This window comes from Aotus nancymaae, unplaced genomic scaffold (genome assembly GCF_030222135.1).
Source record: "Aotus nancymaae isolate 86718 unplaced genomic scaffold, 86718_ANA_hifiasm-v0.15.2.pri h1tg000038l, whole genome shotgun sequence".
NCBI classification, from domain to species: domain Eukaryota; kingdom Metazoa; phylum Chordata; class Mammalia; order Primates; family Aotidae; genus Aotus; species Aotus nancymaae.
The window spans coordinates 691030-710842 of record NW_026988452.1 but is presented as its reverse complement, the minus strand read 5'-3'; the positions used below and the strand labels follow the sequence as shown (position 1 = coordinate 710842).

Below are 19813 nucleotides of genomic sequence, written 5' to 3'. Positions count from 1 at the left end.
TCTGTTGCACAGGCCGGAGTGCAGTGGTGCGATCTTGGCTCACTGCAACCTCCACTTCTCAGACTCAAGCAGTCCTCCCACCTCAGCCTCCCCAGTAGCTGGGACTACAGGTGTGCACGCCACACCCAGCTCATTTTGTATTTTTAGTAGAGATAAGTTTTCACCATGTTGGTCATGCTGGTCTCAAATTCCTGGCCTTGAAACTACCTTTGCAAAATGACGACCGAGACTGTGAAGAGATCGAACTTAACCGAATCCATCTTGCTTCTAACCTCCAAGCTGTCCTTGTTCATTCCTGGGTGTAGGCTGAACTAACTTGGGGGAAAACTTAGTTTATAGCTTATAGTTTATAGTTTAAAACAAAGACAATAAGAGCCCTTTCCCAAAGCAGACCTCCTTCTGGTCTGGGGACTAGATGGCTCTGGTAGGTCTAACATTAGTCACAGGATTAGAAATTAGGGTTTAGGAGTCATGCAGCTGGAGGATACAAGCGCCGCCCCTCCCCAAACTTAGTCCTAAGATCAGAGCTCGCGATACTTTGCAGACCCTGCACTTGGTGGAGCAGCTGCACCACCGCATCAATAAACTGGCTCCTCTGATCTGTGGCCCCGACCCAAGAACTGACTCAGCGCAAGAAGACAGCTCTGACTCCCAACGCTTTCACGCTTTCATCTCTGACCAATCAGCACTCCTGGCTCACTGCTTCCCCTACCCACCAAGCTATCCTAAGAGCTCTGCTGCCCGAATGCTCGGGGAGACTCACTGGAGTGCTGATAAAACTCCCGTCTCGCGCACAGCCGCCTCTGCGTGAATCACTGTTTCTCGATTGCGGTGCCCCTGTCCTGATGACGCGGCGCTGTCTGGGCAGCGGGCAAGGGGAACCCCCTGGGCAGTTGTACCTCCAGTGGCCCACCGGCCTCAGCCTCCCAGAGTGCTGGGATCACCGCCGTGGGCCGACGCACCTGGCAGCCTCCAACATCTTTTGGCCTCAGGAAGCGTCCTGTGGCACGACTGATTTTCTCACCCCAGGCCCTGTTCGTGGTTTGTGTCCTCAGACATCCACTTGCTCCTCCCTAGGAATATCACCAACGAAGTCACAGCAGGTGCCCACGGCTCCAGTAGAGCCACACCCGCGATGATGAGCACGTCTGCGGAAAGGGAACGCCTTAGCAATGGTGGCAGCGACCAGGCCTCTGTCACCCTAGAAGGCTTACCACAGGGAAACGAAGAAATGGACCTAATAGACCTGTTTGTCTCAAGCACATGATTTCTTACGGAAGTGTCTTGTGCATAAGAGTAATCACCGAATTAATCATCGTAAGTTTACCCTAAGGAGCAAAAACCTACAGCTGCCATCACCATCGCTAAATTTGACACTTTAAAGGATTAAAAACAAATTCAGGCCAGGTGCAGTGGCTAATGCCTGTAATCCCAGCACTGTAGGAGGCCGAGGCAGGCAGATCACCTTAGGTCGGAAGTTTGAGACCACCTGACCAACATGGAGAAACCCTGTCTCTACTAAAAATACAAAAATTAGTCAGGCGTGGTGGTGGGCACCTGTAATCCCAGCTACTTGGGAGGCTGAGGCAGAAGAATCACTTAAGATCTGGGAAGTGAAGGTTGCAGTCAGCCAAGATTGCGCCACTGCACTCCAGCCTGGGCAACAGAGCGAGACTCCTTCTCAAAAAAAAAAAAAAGAGAAAAAGAAAAGAAAAAGAAATTTTTTTTTTATGGTTTATTGTCAAAAAAAAATTTTTTTTTTTTACCAGTTTTCTTTTTTTTTTTGTTTTTTTGTTTTGTTTTGTTTTGTTTTGTTTTTTGAGACAGAGTCTCGCTCTGTTGCTCAGGCTGGAGTGCAGTGGTGTGATCTTGGCTTACTGCAACCTCCACCTCCTGGGTTCAAGTGATTCTTCTGCGTCAGCCTCCTGAGTAGCTGTGATTACAGGCATGTGCCACCACGCCCAGCTAATTTTTGTATTTTTAGTAGAGACGGGGTTTCACCATATCGGCCAGGCTGATCTCGAACTCCCGATCTTGTGATCCACCTGCCTCGGCCTCCCAAAGTGCTGGGATTACGGGCGTGAGCCACTGCGCCTGGCCTGAAATTCTTACATAGAAAGCAGCTCATATACAGTTTAGAAGAATTAAACTGTGTGCTCGCTTTGGCAACACATATACTAAAACTGGGATGATACAGAGAAGTTCAGCATGGTCCCTGCACAAGGATGACACGAAAATTAATGAAGTGTTCCAATTTTATTTGAAAAAATTAAACTGTGGTAGCCAGTTATAATGATCCCTCCTCATATATGTGCATCAGGGGCTTTCTCAGTAACTGTTTTCATCATTGGAAGTAAAATCTCTGTGCAGAGACTGTGTGTGTTACTTCAGGCATTGCATAAATTCATTCATTCATCCAGGGATTCAGTGATTCTTGAGCTCCTTCCTGCCATGTTCCAAGCCCTGTGTGAGGCTCGGAGTGAACAGAGCAGGGTAAGATACAGCCCCTGGCTGCAAGGATCTCACAGCTGTGGGGCAAGAAGTGAATCACACTGCGGTGGACAGTGGGCAAAGATTTCTTAAACAGACACAAAGAGAATTGACTATAAAAAAAATTGATAAATAGAGCTTAATCAAAATCAGTAATTTCTCGGCTGGGTGCGACAGCTCACGTCTGTAATCCCAGCACTTTGGGAAGCCGAGGTGGGCAGGGTCAGGAGTTTGAGAGCAGCCCGGCCAATGTGGTGAAACCCCATCTCTACTAAAAATACGAAAATTAGCCGGGCGTGGTAGCACTGCCTGTAGTCTCAGCTACGCAGGAGGCTGAGGCAGAAGAATGGCTTGAGCCCAGGAGATGGAGGCTGCAGTAAGCCGAGATTGCACCACTGCACTCCAGCCTGGGCAACAGAGAGACTCTGTCTCAAAAAAAGAAAAGGGCTTACTCATCAAGAAGATGCAAATTCAAACACAAGGAGTAAAACAGTAAACACAATGCCTAAAATTAAAAACGTTTGTGAGAATGTGGAGAAACTGGATCTGTTACACACTGCTGGTGGGCGTGTAAATTAGGAGTACGTTGGGAATCTGTTTGGCATTATCTGCCAAACTTAAATATTCACCTGCCCTGTGATGGCAGTCCTACTCCTAGGTATATCCCCGGAAAAATCAGTGCGTAATTCCTTCAGAGGACACGTAGAAGAATATTCAGAGGGGCATTACTTATAACAGGCAAAAGTTGAAAATATAAATGTCCACTAAGAGTAGAAAAAGTTGGCCGGGCACAGTGACTCACGCCTGTAATCCCAGCACTTCGGGAGGCCAAGGTGGGCAGATCATGAGGTCAGGAGTTCAAGACCAGCCTGACCAACATGGTGAAACCCCGCCTCTACTAAAAATACAAAATCAGCCGGGCATGGTGGTGTGCCCATGTAATCTCAGCTACTCGGCAGGCTGGGGCGGGAGAATTGCTTGAACCCGGGAGATGGAGGCTGCAGTGAGCCGAGATCACGCCATCGCACTCCAGCCTGGGCAAAAAAGAGCAAAACTGCATCTAAAAAAAAAAAAAAAAGTAGAAAAAATTGTAATATTCAATGCAATAATATTCAGCAATAAAAAAAGAATAAATTACATCATGGATGAATCTTGTATATAGAATATTGAGTGAAGCAAGCCACACACAAAAACGAGACTGGGCTGGTCACGGTGGCTCACGCCTGTAATCCCAGCACCTTGGGAAGCAGAGGCAGGAGGATCACTGAGCCCAGGAGTTCGAGACCAGCCTGGGCATCATGGCGACACCCCATCTCCACTAGCTGGGCTGGTGGGGCTTGCCTGTGGCCCCAGCTACTCGGGAGGCTGAAGTGGGAGGATCACTTGAGCCTGAGAGGGTGAGGCTGCAGTGAGCCATGACCGTGCCACTGCACTCCAGCCTGAATGACACAGCAAAGCCCTGTTTAAAGAAACAAGGGCGGGGGATTGTATGGTTCCATTTATGTGAAATTCAAGAACAACTAAAAACGAATCAGTGATTATAAGAGCCAAATGAAAGTTAACACAGGGGACAAGGGATAAGGATGTCGTGTGTCTGGATTTGTGTGGCGGTTCGCCTAGGTGTACGTGTGAAAACCCATCAGATTTTATCATTCAGGTCTGTGCTCCTTACCGTATAAGTGCCATACAATATCTAGATGTTTCAAATGCGATGGGAGCACAGAGAAAGCAGCACCTAGCTCGGAGTAAAGACATCTGGGCTGACCTCACTGGGAATGTTTGAACTGGATCTTGAATTCAGGAGCTGGTCCATAGAGGGCCACAGAACCCTCAGCAATCTGATGAGAGTATGGCAGAAGATGGTAGTGGCCTGGGGCTTGAACAAGTTAGGAGGCTGAGCGGTGGCTCACGCCTGTGATCTCAGCACTTTTGAGAAGCTGAGGCGGGCGGATCACGAGGTTAGGAATTTGAGATCAGCCTGACCAACATGGCAAAACCTCGTCTCTACTAAAAATATAAAAATTAGCCGGGCGTGGTGGTGGGCGCCTGTAAATTCCAGCTACTCGGGAGGCTGAGGTGGGAGGACTGCTTGAGTCTGGGAGGCGGAAGTTTCAGTGAGCCGAGATCGCACCACTGCACTCCAGCCTGGGCGACAGAGTGAGACCCTGTCTCAAAAAAAAAAAAAAAAGAAGTCCAGTACAGGAACGATGCAACATACGGAGTCAGCCGAGGGCCAGGTTAGGAGAGGAAAAGGGGTGGCTGCCTGCTCAGTGCTGTTCTGCCGAAGAGCTCAGATTCTTCGAGGGGTGGCAGATGAGGTCCCGAACAGCTGGGGTGTGGAAAGCGCCGCTGCCCGGGGCAGCGGAGGGTGAGGTGTTTCTCACGGGGGCAGCCAGTGACTCATCAGGACGGTGGTGCTCACGAGGCCACGCCTCCTGCTTCCTGCCTTGGAATCACATGAAAATGAGCCGAGGGTGGGTCAGCAGGCCAGCACCTCCGGGGAGAGGATGCGCTGTCAGTGCAGGCCTGTGGGCAGGGGCGTGGGGCGCACACACGCGCGCCTGGGTGACCTTACGTGTAGACAGAGCCTCCCGGGCCCTCCTGTCCAGAGTCCGGCCCTGTCTCACTCTGTCGCCCAGGCTGGAGCCCGGCGCTGGGGCTGCAGGAGTGGAGACCACTCTGAAGAGGCGGCCTTTCTCACATTCTGATTCTTGACTCAGATGCAGGTAAGCAGAGATGAGAGGGCGCGGCGGCGGCCAGGGAACAGCGTGGCCTCTCACACGAGCTACACGCTTCCCCGGGGGGAGCCCCGCTCCGCAGCCTGGCGTCCGTGTGGCTTCGGGCAGTTCTCACTTACCTTCTCCTGGCCTCCGTCTGTCAGCTTCTGGCCTTCGCTCACACCTAGGACGCTTTTCCCGCCTAACGTCTCATTGTCCAGCAAGTATGAGCTCGGGTTCTGCTTCTGCCCCCCGGGGTGAGGTCCCGCATGCGCCCCATGACACTTACGCTGGAAGCCTCTGCCTGGTTCTGTTACCAGCCGCGAATCCAGAGTCTGCAGCAAACTCAATCCTCGCCCTTCTTGGGGGAAAGATTCTGCTGAGGGGCAGAAGTAGGTTTAAGGCAGAGCGAGAGACCGAGGCAGGTTTTAGAGCAGAAACAAACGTTTATTAAGAAGTTTTAGAGCTGGAAGCAGGGCGCGGTGGCTCACGCCAGTCATCCCAGCACTTTCAGAGGCGAGGTCGGCGGATCACAAGGTCAGGAGTTCGAGGCCATCCTGGCCGACGTGGCGAAACCGCGTCTGTACTAAACATACAAAAGTTAGCCGGGCGTGGTGGCGGGCGCCTATTCCCAGCTCCTCGGGGGGCTGCGGCGGGAGAATCGCTCGAACCCGGGAGGCGGAGGTTGCAACGAGCCGACGTCACGTCACTGCGCTCCGGCCTGGGCCACGGGGCGAAACTCTGTCTCAAAAAAAAGTTTTAGAGCAGGAATGAGAGGGAGTAAAGTAGCGAAGTGCACTTGGAAGAGATCCCAGTCACCGCTCGGCCCCTGACTCCGCGTTTCTTACACTGCAGGTCTCCCCGTTCTGCCCTCGGGCGCGCCGTCCGCACGCGCAGCGGCTGCCAGCACTTGGGAGGGGCCGCATGCGCAGTGTGGTTACTGAGGCTGTGCGCATGCTCACTTGGGGCGTTTTTCCCTCATCAGTGGCGCGTCTCTAGAGGAAGGTCACATGCCAGTTAAACGCTGCCATTTTGTTTCTCAGTGCACCTGCCTGAGCCCACTCGCCCAGCTCCTGAGCTCTTATCGGGAAGCTGCTGGTCACCAGGTTCTGGGATTTTCTATCTATTGGGAGACCGTCTCTCCCTGGCACTGGCTGTGACCAATTACTATTTCAGAAAGACAGTGAGTGTGGCAGCCGCCTGACCGTCACCTGATGGTCATCTGACTTCACTGCGGTGGGCGGCCCTCTCCGGCCGTGCTCATGTCTGCTGTAACACTAACCACACTTCATTAGAATTGATTTTCGTTAGCCTGACCAACATGGCGAAACCCCGTCACTACTAAAAATATTAAAATTAGCCGGGCCTGGTGGCGCATGCCTGTAATCTCAGCTACTCGGGAGGCTGAGGCAGGAGAATCACTTGAACTCGGGAGGCGGAGGGTACAGAGTCGAGACCACGCCACTGCACTCCAGCCTGGGCAACAAGAGTGAAACTTCATCTCAAAAACAAGATGTGCTTTTTGCTTTGGCCGTGTCCCCACTAGACTTTAAGCTCCTCAAGAAAAGGGACTGCACTTTTTCATCACTGTATCCCTAGCCCCCAGCAAGTGCCTGTCAGGTAATGATCACTTAATGAATATCTGACTGAAAAAGAATGAAAGAAAAGGCTTGCTAGGTGGCCAGGGAGATAAACAGATGTAGAGAATGTGCAGTCTCTTCCTCCATGTAATTTAACCCATCACCTCTTTTTTTTTTTTTTTTTTTTTTGACTCACTCTGTCACAGAGAGTGCTCACTGCAACCTCGGCCTCCAGCTTCAATTCTCCTGCCTCAGACTCCCGAGTAGCTGGGATTACAGGCGCCTGTCACCACACCTGGCTAATTTTTGTATTTTTAGGAGAGATGGGGTTTCACCATGTTGGCCAGGCTGGTCTCAAACTCCTGACCTCAAGTGATCCACCCACCTCAGCCTCCTAAAGTGCTGGGATTGCAGGTGTGAGCCGCTGAGTCCCACTGATTAGCCAGTCACTTCTGTTGTTGCCCTGACATCTAGCGGATGATTTGTTCACCTAGCAGGATCTCAGGACAGAGCAAGGGACTCCCCAACAGCCTGGTTTTAAGATTTTACCTTCTGATCTTGTTTGCCTCTTCAGATATCAAGTTAGCTAACCTTTTTGCTAACCTCCTGGTTCACATTTTTGGAAGCGTTTCTCTGAATCCTATAATTTCTGGGGGAATAAAATCAGGAAGATGAGGCAAAATTCAAACGAAGCCACAGCGCAGCAAGTACTTTAGTGTTCTACTGGCGGGCAGCCAGGGTTCTCTGAATGCCACTCATCCAAAAGGCCATGCTCCAGTTGCTGGTTTTCCCTCTGCTGTTCATCCTTTTTAGTTTCCCCTTTAAGACTTTTCTGATAGGAAAACTTTCTGTAGAAGAGATTGTAGGGGAGGCAGGGCACAGTGGCTCACGCCTGTAATCTCAGCACTTCGGGAGGCTACGGTGGGTGGATCACAGATCAGGAGATCAAGAACATCTTGGCCAACATGGTGAAACCCCATCTCTACTAAAAATACAAAAAATTAGCCGGGCGTGTTGGTGCGTGCCTGTAGTCCCAGCTATTCGGGAGGCTGAGGCAGGAGAATCACTTGAACCCAGGAGGTGGAGATTGCAGTGAGCCGAGATCATGCCACTGCACTCCAGCCTGGGCAACAGAGCAAGACTCCATCTCAAAAAAAAAAAAAGAAGAGATTGTCAGGGGCTTGATGTTGGTGAAATGTGTGGCCAGTCCTTTCTCAGAGGTGGTGTGGTTTGAAGGCACTAAATGCATTCCTGCACAAGGGTGCCTCCTGGTCCCATGATCTAGAGCACACACTTGAAAGGCCAACCACACACCCATCTTTCCTTGGGTCCCTGTCAGTCATTTGAGGGGGCAGTGGGTTAAAGTTGTGACTTGCTATCACCCTGGGTGGTTAATTTGCCTCAACACAGAATTACACACAAAAAGCCCTGCACTGCACTGTGGGACCATTCTCGGAGGGAGGCTGCTGGGACATGTGCTGGCATCGCAGCAGGTGGGCAGGCTATGAGGAGGGCTGTTCCCCACAGGCGCCCTGCTCCCAAGAGCAGGACAGGCTCCTTGCTGTGACTGGGGAGTCCAGGGGTCTGCCAGCCAGAGGGCTGATGGGGGAAGAGACACACCATCCCCCCAATTCCTGACCCTACCCTGCACCAGGACCCTTGGGCACCCGGGGTAAGGGCCACTGTTCTTTCATATCCTACCTCCACCCTACCAGTGCACCGCTCCCCTCTGCTGAGACCTGAACTCCCTTTCATCTGGGACAAGTACTCTCATTCACTGTGAGAGCCATGGCTTAGAGGGCTAATACCCAATGGACAGGGCATGCAGTCAAGACAGCTCACCATAACGAAACAGAACGGCAGCAGGAAGTTCCCTGTGGGGAGGGGCAGAGATGAGCATGGGTTGAGATTACAGGAAGCAAAGGTCACAGCGCGGTGAGGCTAGGGTGAGGGAGAGGGGGCCAAATCATATCCCCAAACTAAACAGCCTGCTCGGCATTTTGTCTGGCACCAGTTTCTTTACCATAAACTATAGTCTGGCCAGGCGCAGTGGCTCACGCCTGTAACTGCAGCACTTTGGGAGGCCAAGGCAGGCGGATCTCTTGAGACCAGGAGTTCAAGACCAGCCTGGCCAACATGGCGAAAATGCATCTCCACTAGAAATACAAAAATTGGGTGCCCAGCCCAATTTTTGTATTTCTAGTCAAGACCAGCCTGACTAAGATGGAGAAACCCCTCCCTACTAAAAATACAAAACCTAGCCGGGCATGGTGGCACGTGCCTGTAATCCCAGCACTTTGGGAGGTCGAGGCAGGGGATCACGAGGTCCGTATGATGGGATATAAACTATGTTTGTGAGGGCAGGGTTTGCAGAAAGTGAAGCAATTCAATCTTAATCACTGGGGAAGATTTAGAAGGAGCAGAGGTTTTTTCTTATTGTTGTTTTGGGTTTTTTTGAGATGGAGTCTTACTCTGTCGCCCAGGATGGAGTACAGTGGCATGATCTCAGCTCACTGCAACCTCTGCCTTCCTGGTTCAAGCGATTCTCCTGCCTCGGCCTCCTGAGTAGCTGGGCGTGCACCACCACGCCCGGCTAATTTTTGTATTTTTAGTAAAGACAGGGTTTCACCATGTTGGCCAGGCTGGTCAAAGTCCTGACCTCGTGATCCACCTGCTTCGACCTCCCAAAGTGCTGGGATTACAGGCATGAGCCACCATGCCGGCTAATTTTTGTATTTTTAGTAGAGACAGGGTTTCACCATGTTGGCCAGGCTGGTCAAAGTCCTGACCTTGTGATCCACCTGCTTCGACCTCCCAAAGTGCTGGGATTACAGGTGTGAGCCACTACGCCTGGCCAGGAGTAGAGTTTTTAAGCAAGTTCCTTGGCTCTCACTGGTCAAACCCTGGGAGGTGACGGTTTCTGTTGCCCCCACCCGTCACATGCTGCTGGAGTTCCCCTACCCCACGCCCCCAGCAGCAGAGCTGCCATGACTCTGTCTCTCTGTTCCAGGATGCTGTCCTCTCTCTGCACGCTGGCTTGCTCACGGACTTGCTCCCAGATCCTAGGGCTGAGCCTTGGGACTGCAGCCCTGTTCGCTGCTGGGGCCAACATGGCACTCCTCTTTCCTAACTGGGATGTGACCTACCTGTTGAGGGGCCTCGTTGGCAGGCATGCCATGCTGGGAACTGGGCTCTGGGGAGGAGGCCTCATGGTAAGTCCCTGGGGTTCCCTGAATATGAACTCCCAGAGTTCTCCGGGGCTGGAGCAGGAAGGTGGCACGGGCAGTGTTTTGATTCCTTACGAGAAAAGTTTATTCTAACAAGCTGGTCTTGGGTCTGTAGAGGCTCTAAGAGACAGCACCAGGAAGGTCGGGGGGGAGGTCAACATCCAGGGTGTTAGATCAGGCTAGTCATCGAAACTTGGGTCCCCGGAGTTCATGTGAGGTGCCCAGCCACTCTATTTCAATAGCTGTGGGCAGCAGCCAGAAACAGCTGGAAAAGTGAATTTCCCAATGTCAGCATTCTTCTCTCTCCTCCAGGTACTCACTGCAGCTACCCTCATCTCCTTGACGGGCTGGAGATACGGCTGCTTGAGGAAGAGCGGGCTCTGTCGCAGTGTAAGCACCAGGTTCCACTTCCTAGCACCGGAATGTCCCCACTTCTACTACTCGAGAGGCAGAGTGGGAAACAGGCGATTTTGGTCTTGGGGCTTGAAGTCAGGTCCTGACTGTGACCCTCAATAATGCTAATTTCTTGGGCAAGTTGCTTAATCTTTCCAGTTTCAGGTCTTCATCTGTAGACTGGGAGCTGAAGTCAAGGGAGCAGTGCTCAGTGAACCACAGATGCCTGCAGCAGTGCGAGCAACTGTTATATTCTTAGCCTACTGGACACATGGACATGAGTTATGACACTAATCATGTGTTATTGACAGAAATTTTCCTAGTTATTTTAACTAAGATTTTCTTTTTCTCTTTTTTTTTTTGAGACGGAGATTTGCTCGTTACCCAGGCTGGAGTGCAATGGCGCGATCTCGGCTCACCGCAACCTCATCCTCCTGGGTTCAGGCAATTCTCCTGCCTCAGCCTCCTGAGTAGCTGGGATTACAGGCAAGTGCCACCATGCCCAGCTAATTTTTTGTATTTTTAGTAGAGACGGGGTTTCACCATGTTGACCAGGATAGTCTTGATCTCTTGACCTCATGATCCACCCGCCTCGGCCTCCCAAAGTGCTGGGATTACAGGCGTGAGCCACCGCGCCCGGCTTAACTAAGATTTTCTTAGAAAAGTTTTCCAGAGATCACCTAATCACTAGATTCTAATATAACCCCACCATTTTACGGATAATGAAACTGAGGCCCAGAATAAATTTATACTTTATGAATTACAGCAGCAACTGTATAAACTTGAAAGAGCTCAGTATATGTGTGTGACACACACGTTTGGTCTCAGACATGAACCTGTGGCCTTACGGTAACTCCACAGCCTGCTCTGATATCTGCAGCCCACATGCTGGGAAGCCCACTGACTCAGAGTTACATGTTAAAAAATTAAATATAGGCTGCGAGGTGGCTCACACCTGTAGTCCCACCACTTTGAGAGGCTGAGGTGGGTGGATTACCTGAGGTCAGGAGTTTGAGACCAGCCTGGCCTACATGGTGAAACCCATCTCTACTAAAAATACAAAAATTAGCTGGGCGTGGTAGTGTGCACCTGTAATCCCAGCTTAGGGAGGCTGAAGCAGGAGAATCGCTTGAACTCAGGAGGCGGAAGTTGCAGTGAGCCAAGATTGCACCATTGCACTCCAGCCTGGGTGACAGAGTGAGACTCAGTTTCCAAAAAATAAAATAAAATAAGATAAACAATTTCATTCGCAGTCCGTTCTGTCACCTCTGGTTTTCCTTGAGGCAAGTAGTTCTCACACTTGAATGTGCATCAGAATCGCCTGGAGGCCTTGCTAGAGCAGCGTTGCTGGGCTCCCTCCCCAGACTTTCTGGTTCAGGAGTGGGTGGAGCAGGAGGCTTTGCATGTCTAAGAAGTTCTCAGGTGATGGGACAGCTGGGCCAGGGACCCCATTTTGGTGACCACTGCCCTAGGCTTACTAATGCATCTTGAATCTTTCATCTCAGAGTCCAAACTTACTACGCACCTTTCTCTGATCCCGCCAAACTCCAAACCAGCTTGACATCAGTGGGAAAACGACTCCATGACTCTGCAGAAAAATTCTCGATGTTATTCAGATTTTTAAAATACACATTTTTGGAGGAGGGAGAAAAAAAATCTAGAACCCTAAGAAAGAAGCCACTATGGAAGCAGGCTGGAAACCTGCCAAGGAAGGAAAAACAGTTATTTTCCGGAGGGCAGCAAGAGCTCACACTGATCACCAAGGGAGCTCTTGGTGGAGGGACGCAGGGACAGAGGTGGGGTCATGTCAGAGCTTTGCTGCAGCTTCTGTCTCTTTCTCTGCCTTCTTCCCTCCCTCCCACTTCTCTCTTTCCCGTCTTTCCTCCTTTCCTTCCTTCCTTCCCTCCCTTCCTTCATTCCTTCCCTCCCTTCCTTCCTTCCTTCCCTCCCTTCCTTCATTCCTTCCCTCCCTTCCTTCCTTCCTTCCCTCCCTTCCTTCATTCCTTCCCTTCCTTCCTTCCTTCCTTCCTTCCCTCCCTTCCTTCATTCCTTCCCTCCCTTCCTTCCTTCCTTCCTTCCCTCCCTTCCTTCCTTTTATACTTGATTTGAAAAAGAGAAGAATCAGAGTTGGGTGGCTGGAACTTTTCAAAATGCAGCTTTTCCGTAGAAGAGTCAGAGGTGGGCCTGTGATAACGAATCTGCCTCTTTAACTCGGAGGCTAATGGCTGCGATCTGCACACAGGTTTGCTGAGCAGCTCCTCCCAACTCGCTGGGCCAGAGCCAAGTGCCTGTGTTTCTCCTCGGTCCTTTCTCTCCCAGCCCTTCCTGGCTCTACCTAGAAGCCCTTACTGGCCTCCCCACCTTGGGTTATGCTTGAAAGGGGGTGCCATGGATAGAAATGCCCCCTCCCCCTCCCCACATGACAGGACGGAAGTTAGAGCTGTGCAGATCACCCCACAGGCTCCCCGGAGGCGACCCTTCCATCTCAGCTCGCCGTCTCTGCCTCCCTCCGCAGGTGCTCGCTGGTCTGCTGTCAAGTGGCCTGGCTTCACTTGGAGCCCTGATTTGCTTTGTCACTTCCGGAGTTGCTCTGAAGGATGGTCCTTTTTGCATGTTTGATGTCTCATCCTTCAATCAGACACAAGCTTGGAAATATGGTTACCCATTCAAAGACCTGCATAGTAGGTAAATGGACAGAGGCTTGGATTTGTAGTCTTTTCAGAGAGAGAGGGAGAGAGGCAAAAAGACACACAGGTGAACTACAAGCTCCTTTGGGTCACACATTCTAGCGTCTTGCTTCTCTGATGCTCAGAAAATTGCAAACGCAGCAGTAACAGTCACCCTCAGGGGCCCAGTCCTCTGACCCAGTCAGGGGAGGCCCAGCCCTCTGACCCAGTCAGGGGAGCCCCCAGCCCTCTGACCCTGTCAGGGGAGGTCCGGTCCTCTGACCCAGTCAGGGGAGCCCCCGGCTCTCTGACCCAGTCAGGGGAGGTCCCGGCCCTCTGACCCAGTCAGGGGAGCGCCCGGCCCTCTGACCCAGTCAGGGGAGGTCCAGTTTGCTACTGGGGTTGCCTGTTTGGCTTCCTTGTCGCCCAATCCCTGGTCTCCTTATTTTTTGGGATAGGAATTATCTGTATGACCGCTTGCTCTGGAGCTCCGTCTGCCTGGAACCCTCTAAAGCTGTTGTCTGGCATGTGGCCTTCTTCTCCGCCCTGCTGTGCATCAGCCTGCTCCAGCTTCTTCTGGTGGTCGTTCACGTCATCAACAGCTTCCTGGGCCTTTTCTGCAGCCTCTGTGAGAAGTGACAGGCAGTATCTTCACTTTCAAGCATGGGTGTTTTCATCATGGGCCGCCTTGAGTCCTTTCTACAAAGAGTGGGTACGAATTATAAATCAGCTTCCCCTTTAGGCATCCCTGGAATAACAACAAAATTCACCACATGTAGGTCGAATAATAAAATGCATTTTAAATCACGTTGTAAACTTCCAGGTGATGCATGGATAGGATAAATAATTAAGTCATTATAAATGTGTAGGTATTTATAGTCCATAAAATGTCCTCCAGCCGTGATCTCATTTCCGCTTCTTGACAATCCCACATACGTGGCCATTTGTTACACATAGAGAAGCGGAGCTGGCAGAAGATGACAGGTTTCTACACAAAAGCACACAGTGAAGTTAAGACGACGTCAGCAGCCGACCCCCAGCTCCCTTTTTGTTGTTTTTGTTGAGACAGGGTCTCACTCTGTCCCTCTGGCTGGAGTACAGTGGCACAATCATAGCTTACCGTAACCTAGAACTCATGTGCTCAAGCGATCCTCCAGCCTCAGCCTCTGAGTAGCTGGGACTACAGGCACACACCACGACACCTGGCTAATTTTTGTAGAAATAGGGTCTCACTACATTGCCCAGTCTGGTTTTGAACTACTGACCTCAAGTGATTCTCCGGCCTTGGTCTTCCCAAATGCTGGATTACAGGCATGACTCACTGTGCCTGGCCCTAACCTCCATCTTGTAAATTCACGTTCCCCTGTTATTACAGACTGAATAGTGTTTCTTCCAAATCCATTGGTTGGAGCACTAACCCCCAATGTGACTGTCTTTGGTGATGGCACCTTTTTTTGTTCAGACAGTTTCACTCTATTGCCCAGGCTGGAGTGCAGTGGCGAGATCTTGGCTCACTGCAACCTCCACCTCCCAGGTTCAAGCAATTTTCCTGCCTCGGCCTCTTGAGTAGCTGGGATTACAGGTGTGTGCCCCCACGCCTGGCTAATTTTTGTATTTTTAGTAGAGACAGGGGTTTCACCATTTTGGCCAGGCTGGTCTCGAACTCCTGACTGCAAGTGATCCACCCACCTTGGCCTCCCAAAGTGTTGGGATTACAGGCATAAGCCACTGCCCCTGGCCATGACGGCACCTTTAAATTAGTAATTAAGGTTAAATGAGACGGTGCAGTGGCTCACGCCTGTGATCTCAGCACTCTGAAAGGCCGATATGGGCAGGTCACTTGTGACCAGGGGTTTGAGACTAACCTGGGCAACATAGGGAGACCTTATCTCAAAAAGAACAAAAAAAAAGATTAAATGAGGTGGGACCTGAGTTAAGGAGGACCTGTGTGCTTATAGAGAGGAAGAGAGAACAGAGCGCTCTCCACTGGCTCAAAGAAAAAGGCCACGTGAGGGCACAGAGGGAAGGCGGCCTTCTGCAGGCCCCGGGGACACCAGAGCTGCTGGCACCTGGGTCTTGGGCTTCTTGCCCCCAGCACTGTGAGGAAGTAATTTCTGTTGCTTAAGCGGCCCAGTTCGTGGTATTCTGTAACGGCGGCCCTGGCAGACGAATACACCAGTGTTCTCTTCACTAGCACTCAAGAGAGTTCCACAGCTGGAGCCGGAGGAACACCACCTCCGTCTGACGGTTTGGATATTTGTCCCCACTCAGATCTCATGTTGAATTGGGATCCCCAGTGCTAGAGGTGGGGCCTGGGGGAAGCTGTCTGCATCATGAGGGGATCCCTCACTGCTTGGAGCTGTCTTTATGATAGTGCGTTCCTGTGAGATCTGGTCATTTAGAAGCGAGTGACACCTCTGGCCTCTCTCTCTCTCTCTCCTGCTCCTGCTCTCACCATGGGACTCGCCCCTCCCTCTTCACCTGCTGCCCCGGGTAAAACTCTGAGGCCTCCCCAGAAGGTGAGTGATGTGGGTGCTATGCTTCCTGTAATGCCTGCAGAACCGTAAGCCAGTTAAATCTCTTTTCTTTTTTGAGATGGAGTCTCCCTCTGTCGCCCAGGCTGGAGTGCCATGGTGGTGAGCTTGGCTCACTGCAACCTCCGCCTCCCAGCTTCAAGCAATTCTCCTGCCTCAGCCTCCTGAGTAGCTGGGATTACAGGTGCCTGCTACTACACAAGGCTAATTTTTGTATTTTTTTTTTTTTTAGTAGAGACGGGGTTTTGCCACGTTGGCCAGGCTGGTCTTGAATTCCTGGCCTCAAGCAATCCACCTGCCTTGGCCTCCCAAAGTGCTGCGATTACAGGTGTGAGCCACCATGCCCGGCCATCTTTTCTTAAAAAGTCACCCTGTCTCAGGTATTTCTTTAGAGCAGTGCAAGAATCACCTAACACACAGTCTCTACAAAAAATTAAAAAATTAGCCAACCATGGTGGTTCGTGCCATGGTCTCAGCTACTTGGGAGGCTGAGGTGGAAGGATCGCCTGAGCCTGGAAGGCTGAGGCTGCAGTGAGCTGTGATCACCACACTGCACTCCAGCCTGGGTAACAGGACACCCTGCCCAAAAACAACCCGTCCAAAACCCAAATAGCATATAATGAGTACCCACCCTGTGCCTGGCACTGCCATATACGCTGTGATCCAAAGGTGCCTAAGACAGGGTCCTTGCCCTCAGATGCTGCCCTGCCCTTGAGCTCTTGTTTAGGTCGGGAACAAACATCTACCAATGATTCCAGCATCATATGCTAAGGGCCATGTTAGAGCTCACGCAGGCGCAACAGCGAATGCCCAGGGAGAGGCCCCGGAAGAACTCAAGGAAGGCCTCGCTGGCACCTGAGTTGATTCTTTGGAGAGTCAGCCCAGCAGAGAGGGACAGGAGGGCTTCCCAGCAAAAACAACAGCATACTCAGAGACACAGGAGGGCTCCACAGGCTAGTGTGATGAACTGTGATGCCGTAGCTGCTTTTTTTTTTTTTGAGACGGAGTCTGGCTCTGTCACCCAGGCTGTAGTGCAGTGCATGATCTCGGCTCACTGCAACCTCCACCTCCCAGGCTCAAGTGAGTCTCCTGCCTCAGCCTCCCAAGCAGCTGGGATTACAGGCGCGCGCCACCACACCTGGCTAATTTTTTTGTATTTTTAGTAGAGTTGGGGTTTTACCATGTTGGCCAGGCTGGTCTCCTGACCTCAAGTGATCCGCCCACTTTGGCCTCCAAAAGTGGTGGGATTACAGGCGTGAGCCTGCGTGCCCGACCTCACAGCTGCTTCTCACACAGCACCTGAAGGCAGAGCCTCCTCCTCTCCCACTTTGGGGTTTTCAGTCAGGTTTGGTCCTGGGTGGTGAGAAGAGTCAGAGTGGAATAAGGAGATGCTGGTGGGAGAGTATGGTCTGATGGCAGGAAGAGGACAAGGCAGGCAGAAGCAGCCTGGGAAGAACCTGGCAAGAAAAGTGGTGGGCAGGTCCCAGAAATGAGTTAGACAACCCCAGCTTCTTAGCAGTGGCTCGCACCTGTAATCCCAGCACTTTGGGAGGCCAAGGTGAATCACCAGAGGTCAGGAGTTTGAGACCAGCCTAGCCAACATGGTGAAATTCAATCTCTACAAAAAATACAAAAATTAGCCAGGCATGGTGGTGCATGCCTGTAACCACAGCTATTTGGGAGGCTGAAGCAGGAGGATCACTTGAACCTGGGAAGCGGAGGTTGCAGTGAGCTGAGATCACACCACTGCACTCCAGCCTGGGTGACAGAGGGAGATTCCGTCTTGGGGAAAAAACCAACCAAGCAAACAAACACACCCAGAAACAAAGAGCACCCAGGCTCTGCTGGAAGGGAACGTGGGCCCCGGTGCTGCTCTACCCCTCCTCAGTCCCCGAGATCCCATGCTGGAAGGGAACGTGGGCCCGGTGCTGCTCTACCCCTCCTCGGTCCCCGAGATCCCATGCTGGAAGGGAACGTGGGCCCGGTGCTGCTCTACCCCTCCTCGGTCCCTGAGATCCCAGTTTGATTCCAGCACTATTCCATGTCAGTGAGGAGCTGCTGAAGCACTGGAGGCCTCCAGAACACAGGGTCCCTCACTCTCCCGGGCTCAGAGGCACAGTTCTGTCATATGACAGTCCAACCAGCAGAGCTCGCAGAAGGCAGGTCCCTTCAAACGCCACCTCTCCTTTCCTCTCCAGGGGTGCTGGCCTAATGTGCCTGCTGGGGTGGGGACCGCAGACAGAGAGGCCTGTGGGAGACACAGGGAGGCACAGCCTCTTGGGCAGGAAGGGAATCTCCAAGTCTAGACAGCACATCACACTCGGCATACAGCATCCGAGCAGCTCACCCGCGTTTCTCCCATTTGCCTGTTGGCTGGTTTAGTTTCAGAGTCATGGTTAGGATGTGCATGATACGCAGACGTTTCTCTTGCTGGGGAAAGGTACTGACACCTCCACACAACTAATAGAGAACTTAAAGATAATTTATGGCCAGGCGCAGTGGCTCATGCCTGTCAGCCCAGCACTTTGGGAGGCCGAGGCAGGCGGATCACGAGGTCAGGAGCTCAAGATCATCCTGGCTAACACGGTGAAACACCATCTCTACTAAAAATACAAAAAATTAGCCAGACATGGTGGCACACGCCTGTAATCCCAGCTACTCCAGAGGCTGAGGCAGGAGAATGGCTTGAACCCGGGAGGCGGAGGTTGCAGCGAGCCGAGATCACACCACTGCACTCCAGCCTGTGCGACAGAGCAAGACTCTTATCTCAGAAAAAAAAAAGATAATTTTTGTCTAATTTTGGATGTTAGGCATGCACATACAAGTGCCTGCACACTCATACACACATCTCTGCAAGCCCCATCCTGGCTCAGCCCTATTCTGATGGGTCAGCAGGAACCCAAGGTGAGGTCAGTCCTTGGCACGAAGACAATTCAGTGGTTAGCTGACTTTCTTGCCTCCATTCTCTCAGGAACTGCATAGTTATATCACAGAACCTGACAGGGATTCAAAGGACAATATCTCAGCTGGGGGTGGTGGCTCATGCCTGTAATCCTAGTATTTTGGAAGGCTGGGGTGGGATAATCGCTTGAGCCCACGAGGCTGGGCAGCATGGCGAGATCCTGTCTTGTCTCTACAAAAATTAAAAAGATTAGCCAGTCGTGGTGGTGTTCGCCTGTATTCTCAGCTACTCCAGAGGCTGAGGTGCGAGGATTTCGTGGGTCGAAGCTGCAGTGAGCGGTGCGTGTGCCACTACACTCCGGTCTGAATAACAGAGCAAGACCCTGTCTCAAGTTTTTTTTTTTTAAAAAAAAAGGAATCCCTGCCACTTCGGCCTCCCCAGTAAACTGGGATCCCAGACAGCAGCTACCTCGTCCGGCCGTAGTTTCTGAGGCTAGCAGAGGCCAAGATACAGCAGTCTTCTAAAACGGGACCAGCATGCTGCTTATAAGCAGGGAGTCACTCTGTGATCTCGGCACTGTGGGAGGCCGAGCCGGCGCATCGCCTGAGTCAGGGGTTCCAGACCAGCCTGGCCACCACGGTGAAACCCCGTCGCTACTAACAAAAAATACAAAAATTAGCCGGGCGTGGCGGTGCCTGCCTGCAGTCCCAGCTACTCAGGGGGCTGAGGCGGGAGAGTCGCTAGAACCCGGGAGGCGGAGGTTGCGGTGAGCCGAGATCGCGCCACTGCACTCCAGCCTGGGTGACAGAGCGAGACTCCGTCTAAAAAAAATTACAAATATAAAAAAAAGCAGGGAATGCACCCTAAGTCTCCTTCCTTCCTTCCTTCTTTCTTTCTTTTTTTTTGAGCTAGAGCCTTGCTCTGTCGCCAGGCTGGAGTGCAGTGGCGCAATCTCAGCTCACGGCAACCTCCGCCTCCCGGGTTCAAGCGACTCTCCCGCCTCTAGCTGGGGCTGCAGGCGCGCACGACCACGCCCAGCTAATTTTTGTATTTTTAGTAGAGACGGGGTTTCACCGTGTTGGCCACGCTGGTCTCGATCTCCCGATCAGGTGATCCGCCCGCCTCGGCCTCCCAAAGTCCCGGGATTATACGCGTGAGCCCCGCGGCGGCCGCCGCAATCGCTTTTGCACCGACCTAACACCTTAAGTCCACGAGCCTCAGGCCCGCGTCTGTGTCCTCCGACTGCGGCGCGGCTGACGGGAGGAGGCGGCGGGACGCGCCGTGTGAACGGCGGAGACGCGCCC

At 52.0% G+C, this 19813-nt stretch overlaps 1 protein-coding gene and 1 non-coding gene across 3 annotated transcripts; both read left to right on the top strand.

Annotated features, from left to right (window-relative positions):
- Positions 1–2153: 2153 nt before the first annotated feature.
- On the top strand, positions 2154–2260 carry LOC135268177 (U6 spliceosomal RNA). Its single transcript, XR_010336458.1, has one exon. It is a non-coding gene; the product is annotated as a U6 spliceosomal RNA (small nuclear RNA).
- Positions 2261–5168: 2908 nt separating this feature from the next.
- Positions 5169–13973, top strand: TM4SF19 (transmembrane 4 L six family member 19). 2 transcript variants are annotated; one of them, XM_064384787.1, is made up of 5 exons: positions 5169–5216; positions 9798–9999; positions 10327–10404; positions 12923–13092; positions 13532–13973. In XM_064384787.1, the coding sequence occupies exons 2-5, from the start codon at positions 9799–9801 to the stop codon at positions 13710–13712; spliced, it is 630 nt and encodes a 209-aa protein (XP_064240857.1). In that variant the 5' UTR covers positions 5169–5216; position 9798; the 3' UTR covers positions 13713–13973. The 2 variants fall into 2 exon arrangements, with proteins under 2 accessions (XP_064240857.1, XP_064240858.1); XM_064384788.1 differs by having other exon boundaries at positions 12923–13088; positions 13532–13965.
- The last annotated feature ends 5840 nt before the right edge of the window (positions 13974–19813 follow it).

What these genes read in the sequence shown, in the direction of transcription:
- TM4SF19 (XM_064384788.1), top strand. Translation starts at nt 9,799, where the DNA reads ATGCTGTCCTCTCTCTGCACGCTGGCTTGCTCACGGACTTGCTCCCAG. An exon ending in TCTGGGGAGGAGGCCTCATG is followed by an intron (nt 10,000 to 10,326) that starts GTAAGTCCCTGG and finishes TCTCTCCTCCAG; the next exon opens with GTACTCACTGCAGCTACCCT. An exon ending in CCCATTCAAAGACCTGCATA is followed by an intron (nt 13,089 to 13,531) that starts GTAGGTAAATGG and finishes TTTTTGGGATAG; the next exon opens with GAATTATCTGTATGACCGCT.